The sequence below is a fragment of the Microcaecilia unicolor genome, chromosome 11 (genome assembly GCF_901765095.1).
Source record: "Microcaecilia unicolor chromosome 11, aMicUni1.1, whole genome shotgun sequence".
Taxonomy (NCBI): domain Eukaryota; kingdom Metazoa; phylum Chordata; class Amphibia; order Gymnophiona; family Siphonopidae; genus Microcaecilia; species Microcaecilia unicolor.
This window is the reverse complement of record NC_044041.1, coordinates 119,075,299-119,102,784: the sequence shown is the minus strand read 5'-3', so window position 1 is coordinate 119,102,784 and position 27,486 is coordinate 119,075,299. Positions and strand designations below refer to the sequence as shown.

The following is a 27,486-nucleotide window of genomic DNA, read 5'->3' as shown; positions in this document are numbered from 1 at the left end:
ATTTGTAGCACATTTGCTTATTTCCGATCTGACGAAGAAGGGCAACCTTCAAAAGCTAATCAAGAAATGTATTAAGTTATGTCCAATAAAAAAGGTATCATCTTATTTTCTTTTCCATGTTTTATTTTGTTTGATTTCTATTGATAACCTTAAGAGTGGACTAACACGGCTACCACACTCCTCTATATTTCATTGCCTGTAACCCCACCATCTTTCCCAAATTTGGCTACCCTGTTTTTGAACCCATTTAGGAAAATAACCATCATTGGCAGCAACCCATAAAGGAAAATGGGACACCTGAGGGTGCCACTTAACTTCCCCAGACCTTTGCTTCTGCCACTCAAGCCCCAGGTATGTTGCACAGGTGAGGCAAGGCACTCTGAAAAATGATTGTTACTGCATTTGAAGTGTTAATCAAAAGAAAAGGATGACTGCAATTGTAGGGGAAAGAACACATCCTGCCCCTGATAATCTATGTTCTCTCAGCAGTAGTTGAATGAAAGAAAAAAAAACGGTCACACACACATCTGCCTTTTTATGATCACAGCACATGTTCATAATAAAGTTTTAAGAATTCTTATTAGCCTAACGTATTTATAAAGTGTTTGGCATTATGTTTTAGCTTTTAAATAATAATCATTTTCATTTGAATGCAAACATTTCTCAGAGGATTAAAACGCAATAACGCTGATCTACAGTTCAACATCTGTCTCTGAAAGCTGATAAAGGTCTTCCTTGTCCCAAATGAATTCGAATTACAGACAGATGGATTCCAGATCTCAACCTGTACATACCAGTTTCCCACCAAAAACGATGCGACAGGCTGTATATTTCAATATATTTTTATTTCGCATTTTTCAATTTTACCCCAAAAGAAGACACATTCTTAACAGAAGAAACGACACTGGTTTCGTTTTCTTTCCCTTAACGTTTTTCGTCTTTTGTTCAAGCACAGTACATGAAAAGCATTGACGTTCAAAAAACGGAAACCCTTCAAGCAAAATCCACCCCACACGCTTGTCTCTTCACAAATACCAAAGAAGGAAATAAAGAGCAGCACATCCTTAAATACAAAAAGCAACATAAATAAATATTTTGTTAACATTTTCTTGCTCGCTCTAATTACACACAGAAAAACAACCAGTTGGGCAAACTGTACGTAGCGTTTCCCACAACCATAACCAAGTAGAGAGATTCAGAGTTTTTTTTTTCATGTTGTGAGATACAGATTTAAAATATAAATATATAAATATATGTATAGAGCGAGGGTTATTTTTCTGGTTCTGTTAGAAGTCCGGGTTGGGGGTTGGTAGGCTGCTCGTTTCGTTATATGATGTCCAGTTGAGCTGGACTGGTCGAACTGCTGGCAGGCCGGAGGTACCTTGGGAAGGGGCCCTCCTGGACTGGGTAGGGGGCTGTCCTGTGGCCCTCTTTGCTGCTGGCCCCCACTTGCACAGCTGGGGAGGGCCCCCTGCTGTTGCTCTCAGCCAGCACCACAGCTGGCCTATGCAGTGCTAAATGTTTCCTCAGGTATGCTTGTCTCCGGAAGGTCTTGGTACAGTGGGAGCAGTGGTAGGTGTCCTCTGAAGGCGCAGGGCAAGGGGCCAGGGCCAGGCTAGGACTCTGGTTCTCTTTGGCCTGAGGCTCCTGGGGGCTCCTGGGCTTGTGCCAGCGGCGGTGGGAGGCCAGGTTGGCCGGGCAGCTGAAGGCTTTGGGGCACTCCATGCAGCGGTATTCCACCCTCACGATCCTGGAGCACTTGTGCTGGGCTAGAGACAGGGGGTCTGCATATTGCTCCCTACACAGCTGGCAGATAAACTCGCCCAGAGGGCTAGCGCTTTGCCTCCTAGGCTGAAAGTCCTGGGGGTCGTCCTTGATCCTCAAGCCCAGGACGGGGGAGGTAGTGACCTCGTCTCTGCTGCTGCTCTTGGCTTTTTTGGCTTTGGACTGGCCACAAAGGGAGCCCAGCTTGGCTTGCATCTGGGCATCGGAGAACAGCTGGGGGCAGGAGGTAGGGCAGGGGAAAGATTCGGCCCCCGCTGGGGAGCTGCAGTTTAAGGCTCTGTCCAGGCTGCTCTGGTGCTGAAAACTGCTGACTGGCCGCTGGGGGCTGCGGGTGGCCACCGGAAGGGTTGGGGTAGTCTTCACCTGCATCCAGGTGGAGGTGATCACACTGGCAAAACCGGCAGGAGGCTGCAGCTCCTCATCCCTGCGGATCCGGTAAGACACAGGGCCTGCCTTCTTCGTCCTCTTTACCAAAAAGCCTCTGGGCATCCTGAAGGCCGATCCAGGGAAAGGCTAGGAAGACTGGGGAGAGAGTTGTTATTTTCGGAATTCTTAGGTGCGGAGCTGACGTGACAGGATCACCAGCAGTTCTGTAGCAGCAGATTTGGCTTGGGCGGCTGAGTGAACTCACCCAGGCTCAGCAACTCGGGAGCTTTGAAGGGCACAGCTCTGGCCGGGGCTATTTAAAGGCCCTCAGCCTCTATTGTCTACCCGCCAAGCTGCAGATGGCTGGAGAGCAGGAAGCCAATAGCCAGAGGGACAACCTTATCCAAGGAGGGTCTCCCGGGAGGCAGCAGATGGGGCCAGCGCCCGACGCGTGGTCGCCTTTCATTCTGGAGATTGGGGCATGAAAGGCACACGCCAAGCCAAGTCACAGAGGGGCTTCCTCTTGGCCTCAATTCAGGGCACGCGTGCCGGGCCTTTGTCCTCATTCAACGGCACAGAAAAAGAGGAATGAAAGGCAGGATGGATTCCTGCTCTCTCCAGGGAAGGGGGGAGATGGAGAAAGCCCCCCACCCTCGCATTACACGCCCTGCACCTTTAGTCATTGCACCAGCTCGGAAGCATCAGACGAGGTCCCCAAGGGAGTCTGAAGGGGGACAATGAGGATAGTCTGCCGGAACCCCCTTCTGATTGAACCCATCAAGCACACACTACACACAGACACACACACATACATACATATAGAGACAGACACATACATACAAAGACACACAGATACATTATAAGCGCTTAGAAAGAACATCCACAGACCCAAATACATGCACATATACAGAGACACACAAATACATGAGACAGACATACACATATATGTTACTTAAACACTCACTTATACACAAACACATGCACTAGAAGCACAGACACAGATATAGACAGAGGCATATAGACACACGTTTATACATACTGCCACACATATAGAAAATTATATACATGTATACACGAAGGCACATTTAAGAAAATCATAGTCAGATATAGGTGCACTATCTTTAGAAGTAGTTTGTAATCAGGAGGCGTAGTTTGTAATCAGGAGGCCTCCTTATCTTAAATCCTATCTATCAGCCCAGATCTGTGTATCAGTCTCTGTGTGATTTATTTTTAAAACTGTAGATGTTTCCTTTATTTCAGTGCTGTAGGCTGGGGTTGTAAGGTGTTCTGTGGTCTTTCTGCTGCAAGCTTTTGTATTAATGTATTTTTGGTTGAAGTGGAAGGGGCTTAATTCCCTCCTCCCCCCTTCTCCTCCTGCCACCACCTCCTGTCTTTAGTGATTATGTGATTGAGACTTACAAAACAGGGGGAGGGGGGAGGGGGCTCCAGCCACGCGTCCAGCCTGACCTCCCCCGACCCGCATTTCCATAAAGCTGCAAACCCTGAATTTCAACAAAAAAGCCCAAGCTCTTAACCCATTCAGTGCCAACTCAGTCCCTTCATGCTTTGCTAGGCTCAGCAGCAAGGGATGAGGGGGTGATTACAAGAAAAAGAAAGGATACAACAACCTGTCGATCCGAATAAAAACCAAACCTATGCATAACCTTTCTGAACGGGAGAGAATGCTAACAAGTGAGAGTGGTAGATTTCTCCCACCTGAGTGAGAAAGGGCTGTCAGTGGTGTGCTGGAGCAGGCTCTGGAGAGCCGTTTGTTAAGTTTTTAAGAATTTTGGGAGCCGGTTCTCCATGGCTACTTTAACAAATGGATCCCAAAATGTGGGCTTGGGCCCCTCCTGAATTCTCTTTTACTTTGCTGGGGAGAGAGAGACCCCTGTTAACAATTTACCAGCACACCCTTGGCTGTGTCTGTACATTATTCAGAGAGAAATGTATAGCTTTGCTCCTTCTTTATGCAGACTGATCGACAGCTCACCTCCTGCTTTTTCTGTAAAAGCACTTCCAGTTCCAGCACGGAGTGCAGCCATCTCGGGTGTGACAGGAGGAGGAAGCAATTATTTATGATTATTTATGGTATACACTTGCTTTGGATAAAAGTGCAGTTTCCAGTAAGGACACCTCCCGTGCCCCCCCCCCCCCCCCACCTAAGCTGTTTATTGATTCAGGGTGCTGGAATGCGGAGGGATTTCCAGGTGCGTCCCCCCCACCCGTCTGTGGTTCACTGCATTCCTGCCAGAGAACGGGACATTGTGGCAAGTACAGGCGGAGGAGTCAGGGACTGGAGCTTTGGGGCTTTTTCTTTTTGTGCTGTTCATTTTCTGTGCACCATCGAGTTCTGACAATAGAAGTGTGGGAGAGCAGAGAGAAAGGGAGGGGGGATGAGTAATACAAGAGAGAGAGAGAAACGGAGTAGCAGGGAAATGTCCTCATCTGACACTGCTGCAGAAGAGCGAAAAAGTTATCAGTTCCCAGTGCTTACAGGCCTGATATGTGGACCTTCAAAATGGAGGAACTGTCACTGCCCCCTCCCCGGTCCCCCCACCCTTAGCTAGCAAGGAGGGCTTGATCTTATTAATACTTGTTTATTTTTAATCCCAAAATCCTTGGCAGAGGGTCTTTCAAACTCCCTTATTAAGAATGTTTTTTATAGTGACTGACCTGTTAAGAGATGGCTGATGCAGGCAGTGTGAAAAAAGGCACCAGAAGCAAACGGTTTTCTACCTGCCTCTCTAGAGCCACAATCCGGCCTCTGATTGTTCTCTCTCAAGATTTTAAAGGGCAACCATCTCTTATGCACTGCAGTATTACTTGAGAAATAGAAAGGTATTGTATTGTACTGGGCAAAATACAAAAGGTATGAAAGACAGAGCAGCCAACTTTTCAAAATGGTATTGGGGGTGCTAAGCACAATGGAAATAACCCCTCCCTGGACACATACAAGGAATTTTCTCAATATTGGGGGTGCTCAAGCACCCACAGAGCCCGCTCCTATGGTCAAAGATACATATTTCCTAAAACTGACAGAGAAAATCAAGGACAACCAACAAAAGAAAGCAAAGGAAAAACTCTATACTCCCCAGGGGAAAGCAGAAACAGCAGCTATAACCACACACTAGGAACAATGTAGACCGGGAGCTGGAAATAGTTTTTTTTCTTAAGGACCCCTCTGTATATAACTTCATCTTACTGTTGGTTCTATTACTTTGTGCTTTATCTCGTCTTTTTTTTTCTATCAACCAGTAAACGGTTATTTTGGCAAGAAATGTAAAAGTGTCATGTCAATCTTATCTGAATCTGTATTTCTGGTATAATACCTCATTCTATCTGTGGTCTAGACTGTGAGCTCCACTGAGCAAGAACTGTCTCTTACTTGTATCTGTGCAGTGCCATATTCCCCTTATAATACTATATAAATAGTTAAGGGGTAGTAACACTGGCCTAAGCTCTCCCCTCAGCCCTTCAGAAGGAATTTCTGCTCCTGTTGCTATGTGTCTCAGCCCATTGGTTTCCTTTATTGTTAGAGCCTTATCTGCATACAGCTGCCTGGCAGACTGCTTCCTCCTCACCCCCCCCCCCCCTCCAGATCTTTAATACATCCTCTTAAAGAAAAAAAATTCCTAGAAAGAAACCAGGACACAGCCCCACACCCTCCATATAATATTCCCCCCCCCCCCCCCGGTATTTCCTTCCCTCCACCATCATCCTGGCATCTGTCCCGAGTTCTACCTGCAATCTCCAACTGGGTGATCTTCAGCCTCCCACTATAGTTTAAGAAGCTCAAATGGAATTTTATTGAGTAAAGATTTAAATTAACCCACCCCCCCACACTTCCTATTATCTTAACAGTGGTGAGCACTTCCCATTACCAGAACTTGTCCCTTTATTTTATCTTACAGTATGAATGAGGAAAAGGTAAATGTCTAGACCAGATGGCACAAGCACATCTCAGACTGCATATATCCATGTTTTATTGCACACATGAGCTATTTGCTGGAATGTACATTCAATTCAGATGACACAGGTGCACAGACATTTTTCAAAATGGCATTTAAAAAAAATAAAACATACAGAATTAATCTAAAAAGAAATCCACTTTCAAATTAATTATTTACAATGCTACAGTGAGACAGGCATCAAGTGTGGTCAGTAGGGGACTCATAGGCCCTGTGCATTATCTGAGACCAGGTGTTAATCCAGAATGACAGGTCAAACAGAAGATCAAACTACCCCTCATTAGGATCCTGAGGAGCAGCCTCCAGTGTATCAGTGGGGAAAGTTTGTAACTGCTTCCTCCCCATACTGTTTATTAGGTCTGCCTCTTCTCCTAATTACTGAATTTGCTACTGCCTAGACTGTAAATCTGACAGAGCAGATACAAGGTTAGAGTAATTAAGTATTTAGAGGGGATAAGCAGTTCTTTCCAGGTTAGTAGAAAGCCCATGCCTGCTACTGCCCAAACAGAAGAGGCAGACCTAATAAATAAACAATACTGGGGAAGGCCTTATCTTTCCAATCTCCTACTTCTTCCTGCTTCCCATCACCTATCTGAGGAGCTGAACCTGCTCCCCAACCCAAACTCAAGGGCTGTCTCTTCCCCTGTATTATATTTCAAAAATCTTTATCCCACACTGGGCGTGGGGCTGTCTCATAGTGGAAGGGGGATATTGTGTTTATTGCTTTTCTGAGTTGTGAGGGGGCTAAGTTGTGTTTATTGCTATTCTGTAATGGGAAGGGGGCTAACTGAATCCATCCCACACAGGTAGAAGGCTGTCTCCTCTCTGTCTCAAATAGGAGTGGGGCTGTCTCTCACAGGAATGAGCCTCTATCTGCCCAAAGGACTGACTCACTGAAGGAGGGGGTTGTCTGATCCACTCATTACACATTGCATTCCTATCTCAGACACCCCTCCCAGAACCAAACTACTCAAAGAGTAACCAAAAGGTGCTAAGGGTTACTCCAGGAACACCTATGTCCAGTTAAGGAGAGAACCAGAGAATCAACTCGGGCCCACCAGAGTTGAAGGTGGGCCATTCTCTGCAGATCTGGAGGAGGGAAGAACCAGAAAGCACTGGCAAAGTGTCCTAGGCCTAGATGAGAACCCAGCACCTGGATGTGAACCTACCTCCCTTTCACATACAAGCAAAAGCTCCCATTGATGATATTAAGGTTATATTTGAAAATAATAGTCCCCTCCCACAATTCATACAGAGGAATATTTTGACGTTAAATGTTAGTATAGTACATAAGATGGAAAATGACTAAGTGCTGTCTTTACCAGATGCAGGAAACTGGAATTAGATATAAACATGTTTGGAAGAGAACAGGGAAGTGAATGTGATGTATGCACCATGATCAACTGACAGGAGGGCCCCTCAGCTGGTCATGAAGAGAGACAGTTACTTCTCTGTACCCCTCTCCCTTTTTACCACAGATTGGTTACACCTCAGTGTCACTCAAGTTCTTACCCAGAGATCAAAACTGATAGGTTGATTCATTTAAAAACAGGAAGACAAGAAAGCCCTTTCCCAGAACCCATCCAACCTTGCTTGATCCTGGCCTTGCAGCCTGATCAATAAACTACACTTCCCAGAAAACACTGGGGTCACAGTTTAAAAATAAAACCAAAATGGTTCTTACAGTCCTGAGGACCTAAACCCGTCTTGCAATCTTCTGACAGCTGCTGGCTGCAGACAATTCATTCTGAACAGCTAGATATAATTTTTAAAATATAATAATAATAATAATAAAACATATTTGAATCTCATGATATAGCCTCTGAATTAAAACATTTTATCCAACAAGATTTGTTTTTCATTTCTAAATACTATAGTTTTCTTTTTGAAAGTGTTCTTGTCTTAATAATTTCTCTGTGGACAAATATTAGGATATACTTTAAAAACAACAAAAAAATGTTTTTTTTGAGGACTCTCACTGCAGTGAGCAACTGACATCAGAAGCTCAGGATGTGTGTGTTTTTTTTTTGTATACTGTTTGATAGGGATTTTCTTTGCATGCTTTTTTTCTTTCTGAAATGTTAAATGCAGACTTTCTTCCTATAACAGATCTGAGCCTGGGAGGTTTTTGTTGTCAGCAAAAGAAGCACTTTGAAATTCACCAGTCGCAATAGATTCATTTTTGTAACATCCTTGAGAATTGTCAGGTGCTCAAGTCACCTCATACAGCTTTTCCCCACCCTCCATCCTGATAGGAAAGCAACACTAAAATAAATACAATTTGATTTGAAAAATCCTAAGTTCCTACCATCCCCATCCCTTTCTGCCCTCTTAAAGGCTGGGTGTCTGCCTCCAGTACATAGAAAGGAAGACTTTCTATGCCAGATCCTCACTAAAAAGGATCTTCAGTGTTCACTGAATGTATCATGGAGACACTCTTATTGTGATAAGAGGAATGGATAGATTTCATTCACCTTTTACAAAATATTGTTTTAGGGTGGATACATTATGTCATGCTTAGCTCCAAAGTTTATTCTTATGACAATATAATATTGCCTTCTACAGTTATGCATGTTGCAAATGGGGCAAAGTCCAATTAGGACTGTGTAGTGGCTGGCTGGTACTTAAGTGCTTAAGTATATGTATATATAATAAATATATATTTCTTTCTTTTAATGCCTGGGCAGCAGAGGTGGGGTGGATCTCATTCTCCTGAGTTGTGGCACCAACTTTGATGGAAGACAGAAGTGGATCTAGGAGGCCCACTCCACTCTGCACCTGTGACTGCTTTGAACCCCCCCCCCCCCCCCCCCCCCATATGGAATTGTAGTTTTTCCTAGGGATGTTATCACAGGGCAGAGGTAAACCAAGCCATATTTAACCTCCTGCTACCCCTGGCTCTCAAAGTCATGGGATCAGAAGGCAGCCACAGTAGGAAATGGCCATACATTTTTTTTTGTGTGTGTGGGGGGTAAGTGGTTTATTTTTAAAAACTTGATTTCCTGACAGTAACTGAGGATGTCTCTAGCAGTCTCGATTTTGGCTCAGTTTGCAAAGTTCTGTCTCTCCACCATGTCACAAAACTACATGTAGCTAGCATCACTTAAAAAAAAACAAGACAAACCAGACATCATTAAAACGGGAGAAAGTCATAACAAGACTGTACCCTGTCTCTATGTAAAGGACAGTACAAGTACCAAATGACTGTCTCACGCAAGAGAGACCTAGCCGGATGGCCTGGTTTTACCCATAAGTCCTCAGATGCAATGGTGGAGGGGTGGGGGGGACACAGAGGCAGTGAGACCAGGATGGGATCAACCTCTGCCCATGTGCTAGAGTTAAAACAACATGGAAGATAGCCTGAATTCCACAAGGATAGCACACATGGATGCAGGCCACAGTTGGGTTATGCTTCTGCTCCAATTCCTCTCGTCCACAAGGAGCAACGCTCTGGATTGGCACCCAGAAGAGCACTGGAGAGGATCAGAGAATGAGGTGTAACTTCCACAATCCATACAACAACAAAAGTTATGAATAGTCACTGGAGCGAGGAAGGGAAGCATGACATGGTAAGGGAAACATGGCATTTCTTCTAATCCAGCAATAATTTAAATCTAAAAAGGTTACAGCTGTTGGTACACCCCCCTCCCCCCCCCAAAAAAATTAAAATAAAACATCTCTACAGCATCTGGCATGGTAACTGGTCCTGCTTGAAAGCTCCATCTTGGGCCGAGGCTCAAGGCCTGCTCGGCTAGTCTGTCACCAGTCCTGGCCCCTCATTCCTCAGAAGTAGGGTGCTTGGGGTAGGAGGCAGCAGGTGAAGCTTCCCCCCACCCACCCATCCTGTCCTCAAAGCTGTTTGCCGCCAGCACTGCATAACATTTCAGTGACTTTGATGAGCTGGGCTACAGTGGTCTGGGACTCCTCTTGCAGTCGCTGGTTGTTCCGACGCAGGCTTTGCACTTCTGCCTCCAACACAGCCTTGTCTTTCTTCTCCTGATTGGAGGAGGGGAATAGAGGTAGAGATGAACAGAGGATCAGGATTCAAATTCAATAACTACAACCCCCCCCCCCCCCCACACACACACACAAATCCCTCCATGAAGAACCCTTCCCACTCCACTTTATCATCTCTTTTCTGATCTGCTTTCTCATGCTCACCATCCTTTTTCTCCCTCTTTATTCCTCCCATTTCCCTTCCATTTTTGGTCTTTCACTTGTCTCCCCCGGCACCCCAACATAATAGCCCTGACAAAATAGCCCCGACAAAAAAGCCCTGACAAAACAGCCTGGAAACAAAATAGCCCTTGACAAATCAGCCTCTAACAAAATGGCCCCTCCCATAAAATAACCCTTGACAAAATAGCCCCCTAAGAAAAAATGCAGTGCCATATTCTGGGCAGCCTGATCGGGCCCTTTTGTCAGGGGGCTGATTTGTCAAGGGCTATATTGTGGGCAGGCCGTTTTGACAGTGGCTATGTCAGGGGCTATTATGTCGGGAGCTTTTTTTATTTGGAGCTTTTTTTGTCAGGGCAATTTTCACCGGGTACCATCTGCCCCCCTTTCTCACTTTCCTCCCCCTCCCCCTCCCCCACCACACCTCAGCTACACGTACTTTCTGCAGGTCATCCTGCAGTTTCTTCAGTACAGCCTCCAGTTGGCACACTTTCTCCGACAGCGTCCTGGCCACTTCCCTTCCAAGAGAAAACAAACAAAAAAAAATACAGAAGTAAGACCTCCTCTCTTTCAAATAGTCCTTGAGCTTCAGGGGTGTTCCTTCCTGTTGGGAAGTTTAGGGGTATGGGGTAAGGGGGGAATTCTGCTGCTGAAGACTCAACATGACTTCCTCACTGTGGACACACCACATTCGTCCTCTGGAATGGATCCCGCTTCAAAGTGCTAAAGCCACAGATTTAATCTTCCGTGCCCTGATCCTGGGATAAAAATGGAACAGAAACCTGCTCATGCCTACATAGGCCTGACTGGACCAGCTCACAGCAGCTGCAATGCTGTCACCTGGCAGCCATGGTGAGTAAAGATGTCTGGATCTCTCACTGGTAGCAGAAAAGCAGCACCACTGATGAAGGTGGCTCTTATTAGCTCCTGTTATTTCTCACAAACAATTCAGCAACACCAACGGACTACAGACTACCTGGGCAGGGCTGAAAGAGTCCTGGTTTTTACCCCCACCCACCCCCACCCAGGGCGTACCAAAGAGAGAACCGGGGTCCGGGATCAGGCTCTGGTTGTGGGGTGGGGAACCAAACAAAACAACTCCTCTCCTGCCCTTCTGTGTGGCAGAAAGTTGGTTGGGCCCTGGCCCCTGTGGCCCTCCCAGTTTCACTATCTATGAATAAGACCTAGAGCCATCTTGCGACCCTCTTCCAGCCCCCCCCCCCCCCCCCCCCGGGGTAAGAAACAAGAATTGAACTCCTCACTCGTCCTTGGTCTTCCGCTGGCTGGGGGTCTTCCCTCCCGTCACTGAAGGATCTCCTGCCTCCGAAGCCTGCTGCCCTAGGAGAAAGAGGTCAGAAGTTAAAAACAAAAGCCTGGGCTGCACTGCTGCCTCTGACCAAATTTTCACAAGCAGGAGTTTATTTATTTAGATTTTGCGCACACCTTTTTCTGTTCTGCTGGTGCCCCCTAGTGGTCACAAGCTGGCCAACCTTGCAGACTTCACAAAGCATAGCCAGGTTGTGGCATCCTGCCCGACTGCAGCAATCAGTTCTCTCTCTTTGAAATAACCTGCTGGCTGGCCCACTGGCTCAAGCCTGCTTTTATTTCTAGATTAGGTGTTGTAAACTCTGGTTGCCCTGAGATGCTTGTTCAACCTACAGCCCGAAGGCCAGAATCCCGCCTGCCAAATGCTGCTATCCAGCCCGCATCTGGCTGGCTTTAGCTGCATCAAAACCGCACAACTCCAGCTTCCCCGCTGCAACTCTGACTCTGGTTGGTCACACAGTCTCAAGTCTTGCAAGACTTCAAACCATAGGACCAACCCAAATTTCCTGAACCATGTGGCTCAAGCGTTGTGGCAAGTTCGGGAGCTCTTGCTGTTTCAAGTCTTGTGAGACTTGAGACCACGTGGCCAACCCAAACTTCCTGTATCATGCAGCACAAGCTTGCAGAGAGCCAGAGTTGCAACATGGAAGAGGCAGTTGTGCGGTTTTGATGTAGCTGAAGTCAGTCAGATGAAAGAGAAGCAGGGGGAGGGGGTTACATGAGAGAGAAAGAGAGAGACTGGGTGAAGGCTAAGGAGGAGACAATGCACTGTCGCATTTTGCCGTGGCAATATAAAATGTGGCCCACAACTGAAAACTGGACAATGCTGCCGCTGAGGAAGCATTCACAGCCTTTGCAGGGGATGGAGTTGTGGTGATTAAAGCTGACATAGTGGATGGATTTAGAGCCCATGAGCTCTAAAAGGAGCCCTGATGCATTGCTCCCAATTTGCCTGACAGGGTTGATTCGGTCCAGGATTTACCCCATTGCATACAGGGACTTGTAGTCCTTCTTTTCTTAGGGGATGAAACGGGGAAATCAGAAATACAAGTTCTCACGTGCAGTGGGGTAAGCCCAGGACTGGACAACCCTGTCGGGCAAATCTGGATCTAGTTGGCAACCCTACAAGGGACTTTTCACAACTTTCATGTTTTTCACATTCTACAGCCTAAAACCTGCAGGTACCTACAGTGGGGTAGGTGATTTCTGGGGTTAATTACAGTATAAAATGCAACGGAGGCCTGGGTATTGAGGGCAGGATCCAAGTATCAGTCTTACTTACTTTTCATCCATCTAGTTTTTATCAGAAGTTATTTGTTTTAATGGTGTTGTGCCTAGTTGTGTTAATTTCTCTTTCAGATGATTTTTAAGTACCTACTCAGACACAAAAGGATGAGGAGGTTAATCTACCTTGTTTATTATTAAGTTATAGGTGTTCCGTCTGAAAGAATTACTTCTGAGTTATTTTGAGATCCTATCACAGTGTGTTTTGGGTGGAAAGGTAAGCAGTTCATTCATTCATTGTGTGTTTCTTTTAGGTATGATTAAACAAAGAGAATGCAATTGTTATCTGCAATAAAATTTTAAATTTCTAATGAACCATCTCTGGCTCTTCTGCTACCATCGTTGGGACTGTCCCAAAAGAGGCAGTTTATCTGTTCGAAAAAAATCTGGCCATTTGTTCTAGGAGAGAAGCGTGACCTGCTTTGTCCAAGACCAAGGGAAAACTGCTGTGCTACAGGAACCCAGCCCCACTGCCAAATGCTGAAAGCAAACTCCAACTCCCTGAAACTGCTGATGTTCAGGAAACATCATCACCTTCCCTCACACTGCAGGAGCCAAAACCAAGACAGAAAAAAAACAAACATCTGACTTGGCCAATACCAAGAGGTCAAAGACTGAATGATCACCACAACTTCCTGTGACCTTAAAGACAGGAAGATCGCAGATCGACATAACCAACTCTGTCTCTTCATCAGCTGATGTACCAGTACCGCCAGGATCAGGACATCTTCCAATATCCAAGCAAAAGCCACCAAAATGCAGCTACTGCAGTGAGCTTGGGGCCTTGGGCACAAAAACTTGCCATCACAGTGCCCTCTTCAAAGGAATGAAAAGATGAAGGATAAAATGGCATCACTGATATTGTTTATTTCGGGGTTGATTCTGTGCTGTCGTTCTATTGTTTGTAAAAATTAAAATGTTAAAATTAATGTTATGGATTGCTCTACTGGGTACGTTTTCAGCTTTTCTGCCTTTGATATGACGAACAAACATGCATAGTGTTGATGAGTATAATTTAAGAAAAGTAACACAACTTTCATCAGATTAACACGTGGAAATCCGCAGAACTATGATTGATGTTAACAGCTGCAGAACAAGTTCTTAATTGTTACAGGTGAAACTTGGTAAGACATTTGATCACAGTCTACACAAAATATGGTCAAAATTGTATGCGTAACTTCCTATGGATTACAGATAAAGATGTTTTAATTTGCTATTTTTCAAATGCGTTTTTCCTAAAAATGTACTTTTTTTTTTAATTTTTTACTAATAAAAGTTTCTCATTTTTTCAAGACATAATTAGTCCATACCTGAGGTTGAAATTTGGCAGGATTATGCAATTGATATTACTACTACTACTACTCAACATTTCTAAAGCGCTGCCAAACTTACGCAGCGCTGTACAGTCAAACACAAAGAGAGACAGTCCCTGCTCAAAAGAGCTTACAATCTAAAGGACATAACAACAGAGACAATAAAATTAGGACAGCATAGTACATCTGATTACACAATAGTTCATAGGGACAGACTAATAGATCTAAACAGCTAAAGACAATTAAGGTATACAAATGCATAATACAGACAGATTGGTAGTGGTATTGAATAGAGGAGTAATGGTTAGGTTAAGTGCCAAAAGCAGAGTCGAAAAGATGGGCTTTGAGCAAGGATTCGAAGATGGGTAGGGATGGGGCCAGATGTATCAGTTCAGAAAGTCTACTCCAGGCAAAGGGTGAAGCGAGGCAGAAAGGGCGGAGTCTGGAGTTAGCAGAGGCGGAGAAGGGAGCAGAAAGGAGGGATTAGTCCAGTGAGCGGAGGTTCCAGGTAGGAATGTAGGGGGAGATGAGGGCGGAGAGGTAAGGAGGGGCAGCAGAGTGAGAGCATTTGTAGGTTAGTAGGAGAAGCTTGAATTGTATGCGGTAACGGATCAGAAGCCAGCGAAGTGACTTCAGGAGAGGGCTGATGTGATCATATCGGCTCTGGCGGAAAATAAGACGTGCCACGGAATTCTGAACAGATTGAAGGGGGGATAGATGGCTAAGTGGAAGGCCAGTGAGGAGCAGGTTGCAGTATTCTAGGCGAGAGGTAATAAGATATCCCTCTATCTTGTGGTATAAATAAGTCACACACCCCACTTTTGGTACCTTTTCACTCAGAGGGTCACAATTAACTAAATAAACAAATGAAGCAAAAATGGGTACAAGACCATGTGGGCTTTAAGTGACTGTGATCACTTTTTAATGTATTCATTTTGTTTTCATTTGTTTAACAATTTGTTAGTAGAAATATTTTTTGTCAGTATCATTGTTTTGGTATTGTATCACCCCTTTACTGTTTTTTCAGTCTCGCTGTGTTTCCAAGTTACCCAGTTCCAAGAGGGAGTTTTTAAGCCAGTCCTGGATTTCTGCCAACCTCACCGGTTGCATTAAGGACCTGCAGCACCGATTTCAATGGGTTGAATCAGGAACTACCAATACCACACTGTTTGGGATGTAAGTTTAAAACCAGGATTGGCCAAAACGTTTCCCTTCCTGGTACTGGGTAACTTGGTAGCTCTGGTCCTGGTTTTGAACCCACATCCCAGAGCAGTATGGTATTTGCTGTCTCTGATTCTACCCATTGAAATCAGTGCTGTATGTCCCATAATGCAGTGTTTCCCAAGTCCGGTCCTGGAGTACCACTTGCCAGTCAGGTTTTCAGTATATCCACAATGAATATCCATGAAAGAGATTTGCATATAATGGAGGCAGTGTATGCAAATCAAGTTCATTCATATTCATTGTGGATATCCTGAAAACCTGACTGGCAAAGGGTACTCCAGGACTGGACTTGAGAAACACTGCCATGATGTACCACGATAGGTTTGCCATAAATCCAAGACTGGACCAAAATCTGCCCACCTGGAACTATATAACTTGACAGCTCTGAAATATCTATTCATTGGAAACCCAGCCTATGCAAATGTATCTTATGCATATTCATTGTGGAGGTCTTGTAGCGCTATAGAAATGATAAATAGTAGTAGTAGTAGTAGGTCTTGAAACTCAAACTGCCTGTGCAGTCCTCCCTTCTTTGGGAGAGCGAATCTTTGTTATTGCTCAATGGTGACACCTACTGGCTGGACCAGGGGCCCATCACTCCAGCTCCAGAAGGGAGCTAGTATTTGGTGTCCAGCCAAGGACTGTTACTGCCTTAGTAACTGAGTGAAATTCACAAAGAAGGGATACAAAAGAGGGGTGGGGTTAAAGAGTAATCACTTGGTGTGAAATATTGATAAACCACTGCATGCTGGATCCGTGGCCACATTGATCATCCTTATACAAATCCCTCCCAATACTATTGAGTAAATCAATCACCACTTTGGATACTTTAAATATTTAGGCATCCTTATTGATTATTGTCTTCAGTTTGAGGATCAGGTCTCCAATATAGTGGAAAAGGAGTTTTGCACATTATGCCAACTATGTGCTGTTAAGCAAGTTTACGTATGCTGCTTCATGCATTGCTATTTCTAGCTTACAGGACAGCTGAGGAAAAGTTAGGGAGTTTGGTAGAGCTTTTTCTGTTTTCTCTTTCTTTAAGAACATAAGAATAGTCGTACTGTCAGACCAATGCTTCTTCTCTACTTTGTCCCTCGTTGCTAACTTTGCCTGTGCCTGGATTACTTTCTTGACCTGCTGCCTGCCTACTGACTTTACCTGTACCTGGATTACTCTCTTGACCTGCTGCCTGCCTACTGACTTTACCTGTACCTGGATTACTCTCTTGACCTGCTGCCTGCCTACTGACTTTACCCGTACCTGGATTACTCTCTTGACCTGCTGCCTGCCTATTGACTTTACCTGTGCCTGGATTACTATCTTGCCTGTTGTTTGCCTATTGACATTGCTTATACCTGGATCACTCCCCTGCCTGCTGCCTGCCTGTTGACATTGCCTGTTCCTGGATTACTCCTTTGCCTACTTATTGACTTTGCCTGTACCTGGATCACTCCCCTGCCTGCTGCCTGCCTGTTGACATTGCCTGTTCCTGGATTACTCCCTTGCCTGCTTATTGACTTTGCCTGTACCTGGATCACTCTCTTGCCTGCTGCCTGTCTGACCATTACGGTCACCACCCCGCTCCATGCTCCATCTCGTAAATCCTGCAGGCCACCCGCACCTAGGGGCTCAACCTCTGAGGAACAGTGGTCAGCGCAAGTGAAACCCGGGGTTGTCCAGCTGCCAAGCGGAACCTGGTCCGAGTACCGGGCTCAGCAGCGCTCTACTTGGTACAAGAACTCACAAGTCTGACGAGAGAAATATCACCCCCTTTATCATTTTGGTCACTCTTCTTTGAACTTTTTCCAATTCCGCTATATATTTTTTGAGATACAGCGACTAGAACTGAACACAGTATTCAAGGTGCGGTCGCACCATGGAGCGATACAGAGGCATTATAGTATTTTTGGTCTTATTCACCATCCCTTTCCTAATAATTCTTAGCATCCTGGGGATTTTTTGGTCACTGCCGCACATTGAGCAGAAGATTTCAGAATATTATTTACAACGACACCTAGATCTTTTTCTTGAGTGCTGATCCCCAAGGTAGACCCTAGCATCAGGTAACTATGATTCGGATTATTCTTTCCAATGTGCATCACCTTGCATTTGTCCACATTAAATTTCATCTGATATTTGGTTGCCCAGTCTTCCAATTTCCTACTTCCAACTGATCTTGCTTTGGATGAATGGCCGGAGGAGGATGGCGGGAGGCGGAGCTGTGGGAGAGTAGAGAGAAAGGAACAGGAAGGGAAGGGGGCCGGGGCTGCTAAAATTTGGAGTTTTCGTGCAGGGGGAAGCGGGGAGCAGCCGGGGGGGGGGGGGGGGGGGGGGGGGCAAGGCCATCCATACAGGATGCTCCTGACGAGCGCCTTTGCCCCCTCCCAATCCTTTTTTGATTTATGTTTTTAGTTTCTATTTAATGCAGGGGGAAGCGGGGAGCCATGTGTTTTTTTTATTGTTGTTGTTTTGACGTTAGTGGCATGCACAGAGCAGCCAGCAAAACGCTTGGCTGCTCTGCGCATGCTTTAGGTGCCGATTACCGACGGGGATTACACCACTTTAACGAATGTTTAATACATTGTACTTTTCAATACCGCACCGAACATGTGCGACTTGTTTTTTTGGTGCATTCTTTGTTTTTTCAAATTCGTTAAGGACTTTTACGATTTAGGTTTTTTTACATTTGGTTGATGCATCTGGGCCTAAGAGTCAATAAGGCCCAGCTTACCTTCCTTGGACATCGCCTCTAGGATACTGTTACAGGCCAAAGCCAGGTCCGAGATGCGCTGCCACTCCTCCTCCAGGGGCTCTGAGGCCTGGGAAAGAACTGGAGAGAAAGAGCAGGAAAACAGCACAAGGGGAAGATGAGAAATCAAAGACTGTGCAGTGATGAGAAGAGAGGAGAGAAAGGATGGGTCCTCCTCGGATCCCTTACATTTTGTGATGGAGTTGTGCAGCGTCCTGGGCAGGAATCTGTCGGTCTCGCTCGGCTCTGTGGCAGCAGGCACAGCCTCCTCTGAAGGATCCATGGAGGGGGAGAAGCTGCACATGATCCCATCTGGTTCCTCATGACCAGGATGGTTCTGGATTGGTGTGGTGAGGAGAGGGGAAAAAGAGGGGGTGAGTAACACGACAACAAAGGCTGCTTATTAGGATAGGTGAAGGGTCTTATCTGTGTGATAGACAGAATAGGCCGCAGGATGACTCACCTGAATATCCATTCGCAGATCTCGGTCTGGCAGTGGTTTGGGAATGAGATCGGGTGTGGAATCAGAGAATGTAGAAATCTCACCACAGGTGGAACTGAAAAAGAGTTTTCAAAATAAATGTAATAACAATCAAGGGCCCAATATTCAGAAAATGCTGAGCTCCTACATTTATGCTTCTAAATTTGTGCTTTATTTTCAGCCAAACTGAAAATTCATCTTAATTTAGGAGCTTAAAAGTTGTGCTCATAAATTTAAGCCTGTTATTCATTTGCTAGATTTATGAGTCTAATACTGAAAATCAGTGCTGAACTCCTAACTTCTTTTCCCCGCCCTAAATCCTGTTGCGACCCATTTTTTATTCTCCTAAATTCAGTGGCGTTCCTAGGGCGGCTGACACCCGGGACGGATCGCCGATGCGCCCCCCCCCCCCCCGGCGAAACAACACCTTCCCCTGGCAAAATGACACCCCCCCCCGGGTGCATTTTTACCTGCTGGGGGGGGGGGGGGGGCGCCGCGCGCCTGTCGGCTTCGCTCGTTCCATGCTCCCTCTGCCCCGGAACAGGAAGTAACCTGTTCCGGGGCACAGGAAGCATGGAACGAGCGGCACCGACAGGCACGTGGCATCCCCCCAGTGGCGTGCACCCGGGGCAGACCGCACCCACCGCCCCCCCTAGGAACGCCACTGCCTAAATTGAAGAGTTTAGTGAAATTTTGAGTAAAAAAATTATGCACTCAGCCCTAGTAAAATTTCAAAGAGACCAATTTATAAGCATAACTCCTGAAGTCCTTATCTAATTTATCTAGGAATCTTCACAATATTGACCCTTCATCTCTATCCTCCCATGTTTCAAACCTCCTCTCTACTGTGGCACCATCCACGTCTGTCAACGAGGCTGTTTCTTCTTACAACAATACTCTATCCTCTGCCTTAGACACTCTTGCACCTTTGATGACCCGCCCTATAAGGCGTACAAAACCCCAACCTTGGCTGACTTCTAATATCCGCTACCTATGTTCCTGTACCCGCTCCGCCGAACGCCTCTGGCGGAAATCTCGGGCCCTTGCTGATTTCTTACACCTTAAGTTCATGCTGACCTCCTTCCAATCTGCTCTTTTACGCGCCAAACAGGATTATTATATCCAACTGACCAACTCTCTTGGCTCTAACCCTCGACTTCTCTTCATCACATTGAACTCTCTCCTCAAGGTGCCCCCTCCCCCAACTCCTCCTTCATTATCTCCTCAGACCCTTGCTGAATTCTTTCATGACAAGGTTCAAAAGATAAACCTTGAATTCTCTACCTCGCCACCTCTCCCTCCATTAGTCCGTTCCCCTCTCTCTCCTTCCCCTCATTCCTTTTTCTCCTTTCCTGAAGTTACTATAGAGGAAACTACACTTCTCCTTTCTTCCTCAAAATGTACCACCCGTTCCTCTGATCCCACCTTCTTAATGCCATCTCACCTGCTCTTATTCCTTTTATCTGTCACATTCTCAACCTCTCACTTTCCACTGCAACTGTCCTTACTGCCTTTAAACATGCTGTGGTCACACCTCTCCTTAAGAAGCCTTCACTCGACCCTACTTGTCCCTCTAATTACCCACCCATCTCCCTCCTCCCTTTTCTCTCCAAATTACTTGAGCATGCTGTTCACCACCGCTGCCTTGATTTTCTCTCCTCACATGCTATTCTTGACCCACTATAATCTGTTTTTCGCCCTCTCCACTCAACCGAAACTGCGCTTACTAAAGTCTCCAATGACCTATTACTGGCTAAATCCAGAGGTCTATATTCCATCCTCATTCTTCTTGATCTTTCTGCTGCTTTTGACACTGTCGATCACAGCATACTCCTCGATACCCTGTCCTCACTTGGATTCCAGGGCTCTGTCCTTTCCTGGTTCTCTTCCTACTTCTCCATCCGCACCTTCAGTGTTCACTCTGGTGGATCCTCTTCTACTTCTATCCCTCTGCCTGTCGGCGTACCTCAGGGTTCTGTTCTTGGTCCCCTCCTCTTTTCTATCTACACTTCTTCCCTTGGTTCATTAATCTCATCCCATGGCTTTTCCTACCATCTCTATGCTGATGACTCCCAAATCTACCTTTCTACCCCTGATATCTCACCTTGCATCCAAACCAAAGTTTCAGCATGCTTGTCTGACATTGCTGTCTGGATGTCTCAGTGCCACCTGAAATTAAACATGACCAAAACCGAGCTTCTCATTTTTCCCCCCAAACCCACCTCTCCACTCCCCCCATTTTCTATTTCTGTTGATGGCTCTCTCATTCTCCCTGTCTCCTCAGCTTGAAACCTTGGGGTCATCTTTGACTCTTCTCTCTCCTTCTCTGCTCATATCCAGCAGATCGCCAAGATCTGTTGTTTCTTTCTTTACAACATCCGTAAAATCCGCCCCTTTCTTTCCGAGCACTCTACCAAAACCCTCATCCACACCCTTGTCACCTCTCGTTTAGACTACTGCAATCTGCTTCTTGCTGGCCTCCCACTTAGTCACCTCTCCCCTCTCCAATCGGTTCAAAACTCTGCTGCCCGTCTCGTCTTCCGCCAGGGTCGCTTTACTCATACTACCCCTCTCCTCAAGTCGCTTCACTGGCTCCCTATCCATTTTCGCATCCTGTTCAAACTTCTTCTACTAACCTATAAATGTACTCACTCTGCTGCTCCCCAGTATCTCTCCACACTCGTCCTTCCCTACACCCCTTCCCGTGCACTCCGCTCCACGGATAAATCCTTCTTATCTGTTCCCTTCTCCACTACTGCCAACTCCAGACTTTGCGCCTTCTGTCTCGCTGCACCCTACGCCTGGAATAAACTTCCTGAGCCCCTACGTCTTGCCCCATCCTTGGCCACCTTTAAATCTAGACTGAAAGCCCACCTCTTTAACATTGCTATTGACTTGTAACCACTTGTAACCACTCGCCTCCACCTACCTTCCTCTCCTCCTGCCTGTACACATTAATTGATTTGATTTGCTTACTTTATTTTTTGTCTATTAGATTGTAAGCTCTTTGAGCAGGGACTGTCTTTCTTCTATGTTTGTGCCGTGCTGCGTACGCCTTGTAGCGCTATAGAAATGCTAAATAGTAGTAGTAGTAGTAGAAGTTAAGAGCATAAATCCTCTGCACATCAGGCCCTAAGATTGTAAGGGCCGAGAGACAGGAAAGGGGAAGCTAGGCCTGCTGCTTTCTAAAGTCTGTGGAAGCGATGCAGCCATACAAGGCACAAATATGAAGGGTGCAAGAATTGTTCCAAGCCAACCATCTTCTCTCATTGGCAGTAGTGAAGCGGGCAGGATGCCAGTGGGCAAGTCATACAGGAAACAATTATAGCTCGGTACCGTCCTGGCTGGGTCTTCTAATAGGGGACAAATGAGAGGGGAAGAGATGAACAGAAAAATAGGGCAGGCAGAGAGGAGCGGTGGGGAGCTAGGATGTGTAATGGAGGATAGATGAGGGGTGAAGGGAAGAGGAAAGGAAAGCAGAAAGAAGAGCTGGGATGTAAACAGACTTCCTGGGGCAGGGGGTATGGGTGGTGGCAGGCTGGCTGGCTGGGGGGGGGGGGGGCGATGTTGAGACAGGTTCGCTAAGGTTGGGTGTATGGATGGACGTTGGCTGACTGGCTGAGACAATGGCAGACAAGGATGGGGAGCTGCCTAACTCGGAGTACCAAGTTATAGGGTATACGGGAGGCATACTTGGTTGGGGATAGCTTAGCTGGTACAGTAAGGCTAACTGGTTGGGGGAATGACTGACTGTCACGGTTGTGGCCGTGCCCTTATGTCCAGACCTACTGTTTCTCTGTATCTAGCTCTGTGACTTCTCCAGTCTGCCTTTTTTCCTGTTGTTGTTCTTCCTGTTAGCCAAGCCTCGCTTTGGTGTCCCTGCTTCTGCTTAATTTCCTACTTATAACATCATCAGCAAGTATAAGGACCCAGGGAGCTTTCCTGCATGGCCTTTGCAACAGGTATATTTTTCCCTTTACTTGTTGTACTGTTGTTTGATTCTGAGGGAACCGGTCTTCTTGTTAATCTGTGTCTCTGGGCACAGCCCTGAGCCCTGTGTGTGTGGTTTTGGTTTGAATCTATGGATTACTTTCCTGTTAGGTTTGCTCTCGAGCAAAGCCCTCTTCTGTTTCCCTGTGTGTGTGTGGTTCTGGTTTAAATCTGTATGGATTACTTGCCTGTTAACTTTGCTCCCAAGCAAAGCTCTGTTCTGTTTTTCTGTGTGTATGTGGTTCTGGATTGAACCTGAATGGATTAACTTCCTTGCAGTGGCGTAGCTACGTGGGGCCTGAGGGGGCCGGGGCCCTGTAGATTTGGCCCTGGCCCCCTGCTGACGATCCCCTGGAACCCCCCTCCCGCCACCAACTCTCCCCCGCCGTCGCCGCCTGCCCCGCCGCCGCATCAGATACCTGTTTTGCTGGCGGGGGTCCCCGAACCCCGCCAGCTGAAGAGAGTCTTCTTCAGCGCCCGAGTAGCGCCTTCGTTCAACGAAGTTCCTGCAATCAGCTGTTTCGACGCCTTACGTCCTGCACCGTGCATGTAGCCACGTGCAGGACGTAAGGCGTCAAAACACCTGATTGCAGGAACTTCGTTGAACGAAGGCGCTACTCGGGCGCTGAAGAAGACTCTCTTCAGCTGGCGGGGTTCAGGGACCCCCGCCAGCAAAAAAGGTATCTGATGCGGTGGCGGGGCGGGCAGCGACGGCGGGGGAGAGTTGGTGGCTGGAGGGGGGTTCAAGGGGATCATCGGCAGGCCGGCAGGGGGGTCCAATGTGGCGGCAGCGGCTCAGGGGGAGGGGCGGCTAAACTGTGCCCCCCCCACCTCGGGCTCTGGCCCCCCCTCCCTGCGAGGTCTGGCTACGCCCCTGCTTCCTTGTTATCTAGGCTCTCCAGCATAGCCTGTTCTGTTTCCTTGTGTGGTTTCCTTTGTTACCTTTCACTGTTCAGAGAGCCGGTTGTTGCCAGCCCAGCTGCTTTCCTTGATTATCTTGCTTCTGTACAGCTGTGTGTGCTCTGTCTCTGCCTGCCTTTCCTTTCCCTACCTGCCTGTGGATGCTGGCTGAGTTCTGGTAAGAACATTGTCTGTTTTTCCCTTTGTTTGCTTTAGACCTTTGACTGCAGTGTAAGCCCTGCTTCTTGCTGACTTGTGTTTTAGAAGCAGACTTTCCCTTTAACCAGCTTTAACTCTTTGTCTGCTGTGTTTGTCTCCTGATTCTTGTGAGTATTGCGCCTTACCTGATTTGTGTATATAAAGGCAGCTTTCCCTGTTTGCTTGCTTTTCCCTTTGTCCCTAGTTTCTGTTATTTGACTCTGTGGCCAGCCTTGTGTATTCTTATGAATGGATTCCTTTTACCCTTGAGTACTGTGTGACACAGCCTTGTGTATTCCTATAGGTGGCTTCCCTTTACCCTTGAGTGCTGTATGTTACAGCCTAGAGTGTTCCTATGAGTGGCTTCCTTTACCCTTGAGTGCTGTATGTTACAACCTAGAGTGTTCCTATGAGTGGCTTCCCTTTTTCCTTGAGTGCTGTGTGGTACAGCCTTGTGTATTCCTATAGGTGGCTTCCCTTTTTCCTTGAGTGCCTGGTGGCACACCTTTGAGTATTCCTTAGGGAAGAGGGAAGCCACTCTTCCCTGAGTGCTGTATGGTACAGCTTGGAGTGTTCCTTCATTAGTGGCTTCCCTTATCCTTGAGTCCTGTATGGCATAGCTGTGAGTGTTCCTTTATGTGGCCTTGTCTTGAGGTTTCCCTGTGTGCTTTCTATTTGAGTCCTCTTTGTGAGGTTTCTGTTTTGATTTTGAGTGGGTTGCTCTTCTTGTTATTTATTTAGACTTAGATTTTTGCTCACACCGTTTTCAGTAGTAGCTCAAGGTGAGTTACATTCAGGTACACTGGATATTTCTCTGTCCCAGGAGGGCTCACAATCTAATTTTGTACCTGAAGCAATGGAGGGTTAAGTGACTTGCCCAAGATCACAAGGAGCAGCAGTGGGATTTGAACCGGCCACCTCTGGATTGCAAGACCGGTGCTCTAACCACTAGGCCACTCCTCCACTCCTGTGGCTACTAGCTCAGCCTTGAGCAGTCTCTCTGTGTGGCACGAGTGGGCTGTTCTTCTGTTTAGCTGTATCTACTAGCACAGCCCTGAGTGTCCTCTCTGTTTGGTTTGGTTTGTGTTTGAGTGGGTTGCTCTTCTTGTTAGCTGTGACTACTAGCTCAGCCTTGAGTGGTCTCTCTGTGTGGCACGAGTGGGCTGTTCTTCCGTTTAGCTGTATCTACTAGCACAGCCCTGAGCGTCCTCTCTGTTTGGTTTGTGTTTGAGTGGGATGCTCTTCCTGTTAGCTGTGACTACTAGCGCAGCCTTGAGCAGTCTCTCTGTGTGGCACGAGTAGGCAGTTCTTCCATTTAGCTGTGTCTACTAGCATAGTCCTGTGCATCCTCCCTTTTCTGATTCTGTTTGAGTGGGTGGTTCTTCTGTTTGCTGTGACTACTAGCTCAGCCTTGAGCTACCTCTCTGTGTGATTTCTGTTTGACTTGCTTGGCATTATTCGTTTATAACTGTGGTTCTAGAACAGCCCTGAGCGTCCTCTCTGTTTGGTTCTGTTTGTGTTTGAGTGGGAGGTTCTTCCGTTTAGCTGTGACTACTAGCTCAGCCTTGAGCTGCCTCTGTGTGGCACGAGTGGACAGCTCTTCCATTTAGCTGGGACTACTAGCTCAGCCCTGAGCTACCTCTCTGTGCGATGTCTGTTTGACTTGATTAAGACTATTAATTTATAGCTGTGGTTCTATGCCCAGCCCTGTGCTGCCTTCCTGTGTGGTTTTCTTGTCTTTTACTTGTGGTTTCTACCATGTGAGTCTAAATGGGGTTGTCTTTTCCCCTTCAGTTTCTTTGTGCCTGTGTGTAGGGTCTTTTGACCCCTTGTTTGTGGCTCTGTTTAGTGAAGTGTGTGTGCACTGCTTGAGTAATACTTGCTCAAGAGATTTCATTCTGTTTCTTTTCCCTTCCCTCTGGTATGATTTGGTTCCAGTTTGGCCGTGAGGCCCGTACGCTTGAACTCTGTACAAGCGGGTTCAGGATCGGCCTTGTGCCTGAGTGGTCTATCTCCCTTTTCTGGTGGTGCTTGTTGCTTGTCTTGAGTGTGCTCTGTCTATTTCCCATGTCTGGTATCATTTGTATTCAGTGCCTGGTTCGCCTCTGCTCTGTGCCTCCCCAGAGGACTTGTCTGCTGCAGCCTGGCTGCAGCCCAAGGGCACTGACAATGGGGGCAGGCTTGCATGCTGGTGGAAGTAGGAGAGGGGGGTGACTGAGTGTGTGGGAGAGGCTTAGAAGGCAGGACTGGCGATGAGGTAAAAAATGAGGCAACAGAGAGAGTGGCGGTATGAGAGGGAGCAGGACCAAAATAGGGGCAGGGACACTTCTGTCTCCCAATCTGTATTCTTCCTTGATCTTTCCAGGGTGTGGCACTTCTTGCAGCATTAGCCTTGCCCTCTGCACTGCTTTTACTGCAAGACTAGCCCCAAGAAGGTGGGGGGGGGGGGGGGGTCACAAAAGCAAAAGCTAACTCAGGGTGTCACAACCCCTTGAATCAGCTCCACTTGTCCCCATTACACATCCTAGCTCTGTCACTTTTCCTGGCTTTCCTTGCTCTCCCCTGTCCTCATTACACACCCCGGCCCTGCCACTTTACCCAGCTCCCCCCTACTTACACCCTTCCCTCTTACACATTGTGACCCTGCCACTTTCCCTAGTTCTCCCTCCCCCTGACGTGTCCTCATTACAAATCCTGGCCCTGACACTCTCTCTCTGGCTCCCCCCTCCCTCTCACCTGTCCCCATTACACATGCCAACCCTGCCATAATCTCCCCTCCCCATTTACCCTTCCCTCTTCCCCATTACAAGAGATGTCAAGTTAGCTAGTTCCAGGCTGGAGCCTTTGTCAGTCCTGGTTTTGAACTTGCATCCTAAAGCATTGTGGGATTTGTAATGCCAGATCCTGCTCATTGAAATCAATGCTGCAGGTTCCATAATGCATAAGGACAGGGTGGTCAGACATCCAGGACTGTCCTAAAATCTCCAGCCTAGAACTGGGTAACTTGGCATCTCTGTATTACACATTGTGGCCCTACCACTTTCCCTGGCTCTCCCTCCCCCTCATCTTTCCTCGACATATCATAGCCCTGCCACTTTCCCTGGCTCTCCTTTCCCCTCACCTGTCCTCACAACATATCCTGGCCCTGTCACTTTCCCCAGCTCTCCTCCCGCTCACCTGTCCTAATTGCACATCCCAGCCCTGCCACTTTCCTCAGCTCTGCCCCTCCCCCCCCCCCCCCCCCCACAACTCACCTGTCTACATTACAAATCCTGGTCTAGCCACTGTCTCCAGCTCCCCCTCCTCACTCACACTTTCACATCGCAGCCCTGTCACTTTCCTTGGTTCTCCTCCCCCTCAGCTAGCCCTGTTACACATTTTACCTCTCCCCCCTCCCTCCTTTCCTGCCCAACTCTCCATCTTTTCTCCCTTTCACTTGTCTCTCCTTATACATCTCAGCACTATCAATGAGGGCAGCTGAGAGGGAGATGAGACAGAGCGACTGCCAAGGTTGGAAGGGAGGCAGGGAAGCTGGAACATGCAATGGGGACAAGTGAAAGGGTAAGGAACAGCAGTAGGGCAGGTGGGGGAGTGGGGAGAGGGAAGCTGGGATGTATATAATGAGGAAGGAGAGATGGGGTGATTGACAAGGCAGGAAGCAATAGAGCTGAAACATATGGGAAGGGCAGCAGGGCTGAGGGGGGAGGAGAGGAAAAGTGGGGT

General features: G+C 47.0%; 2 protein-coding genes and 1 long non-coding RNA gene across 5 annotated transcripts in view; 1 reads left to right on the top strand and 2 right to left on the bottom strand.

Moving 5' to 3' along the window:
• Positions 1-1,326: 1,326 nt before the first annotated feature.
• On the bottom strand, positions 1,327-2,274 carry LOC115480976 (insulinoma-associated protein 1a-like). Its single transcript, XM_030219960.1, has one exon. The coding sequence runs from the start codon at positions 2,272-2,274 to the stop codon at positions 1,327-1,329; it is 948 nt and encodes a 315-aa protein (XP_030075820.1).
• Positions 2,275-8,997: 6,723 nt separating this feature from the next.
• Positions 8,998-27,475, top strand: LOC115479527. The gene is made up of 3 exons (XR_003943707.1): positions 8,998-9,080; positions 25,965-25,973; positions 27,463-27,475. It is a non-coding gene; the product is annotated as an uncharacterized LOC115479527 (long non-coding RNA).
• SIPA1 (signal-induced proliferation-associated 1) overlaps positions 9,075-27,486 on the bottom strand; it is a 93,138-nt gene continuing 74,726 nt past the window's right edge. For 2 of the 3 annotated variants that reach the window (XM_030217479.1, XM_030217480.1), the window contains 6 exons: positions 18,658-18,751; positions 18,384-18,531; positions 18,177-18,275; positions 11,561-11,636; positions 10,738-10,816; positions 9,075-10,118 (listed from right to left, as the gene is read on the bottom strand). In XM_030217479.1, the coding sequence (XP_030073339.1) occupies positions 9,972-10,118; positions 10,738-10,816; positions 11,561-11,636; positions 18,177-18,275; positions 18,384-18,531; positions 18,658-18,751 (643 nt within the window). In that variant the 3' untranslated portion in view covers positions 9,075-9,971. The remainder of the gene's footprint in view (positions 10,119-10,737; positions 10,817-11,560; positions 11,637-18,176; positions 18,276-18,383; positions 18,532-18,657; positions 18,752-27,486) is intronic. The other variant, XM_030217481.1, reaches the window with a different exon arrangement.

Coding starts and splice junctions, on each gene's coding strand:
- LOC115480976 (XM_030219960.1), bottom strand. CDS start 2,274: ATGCCCAGAGGCTTTTTGGTAAAGAGGACGAAGAAGGCAGGCCCTGTG.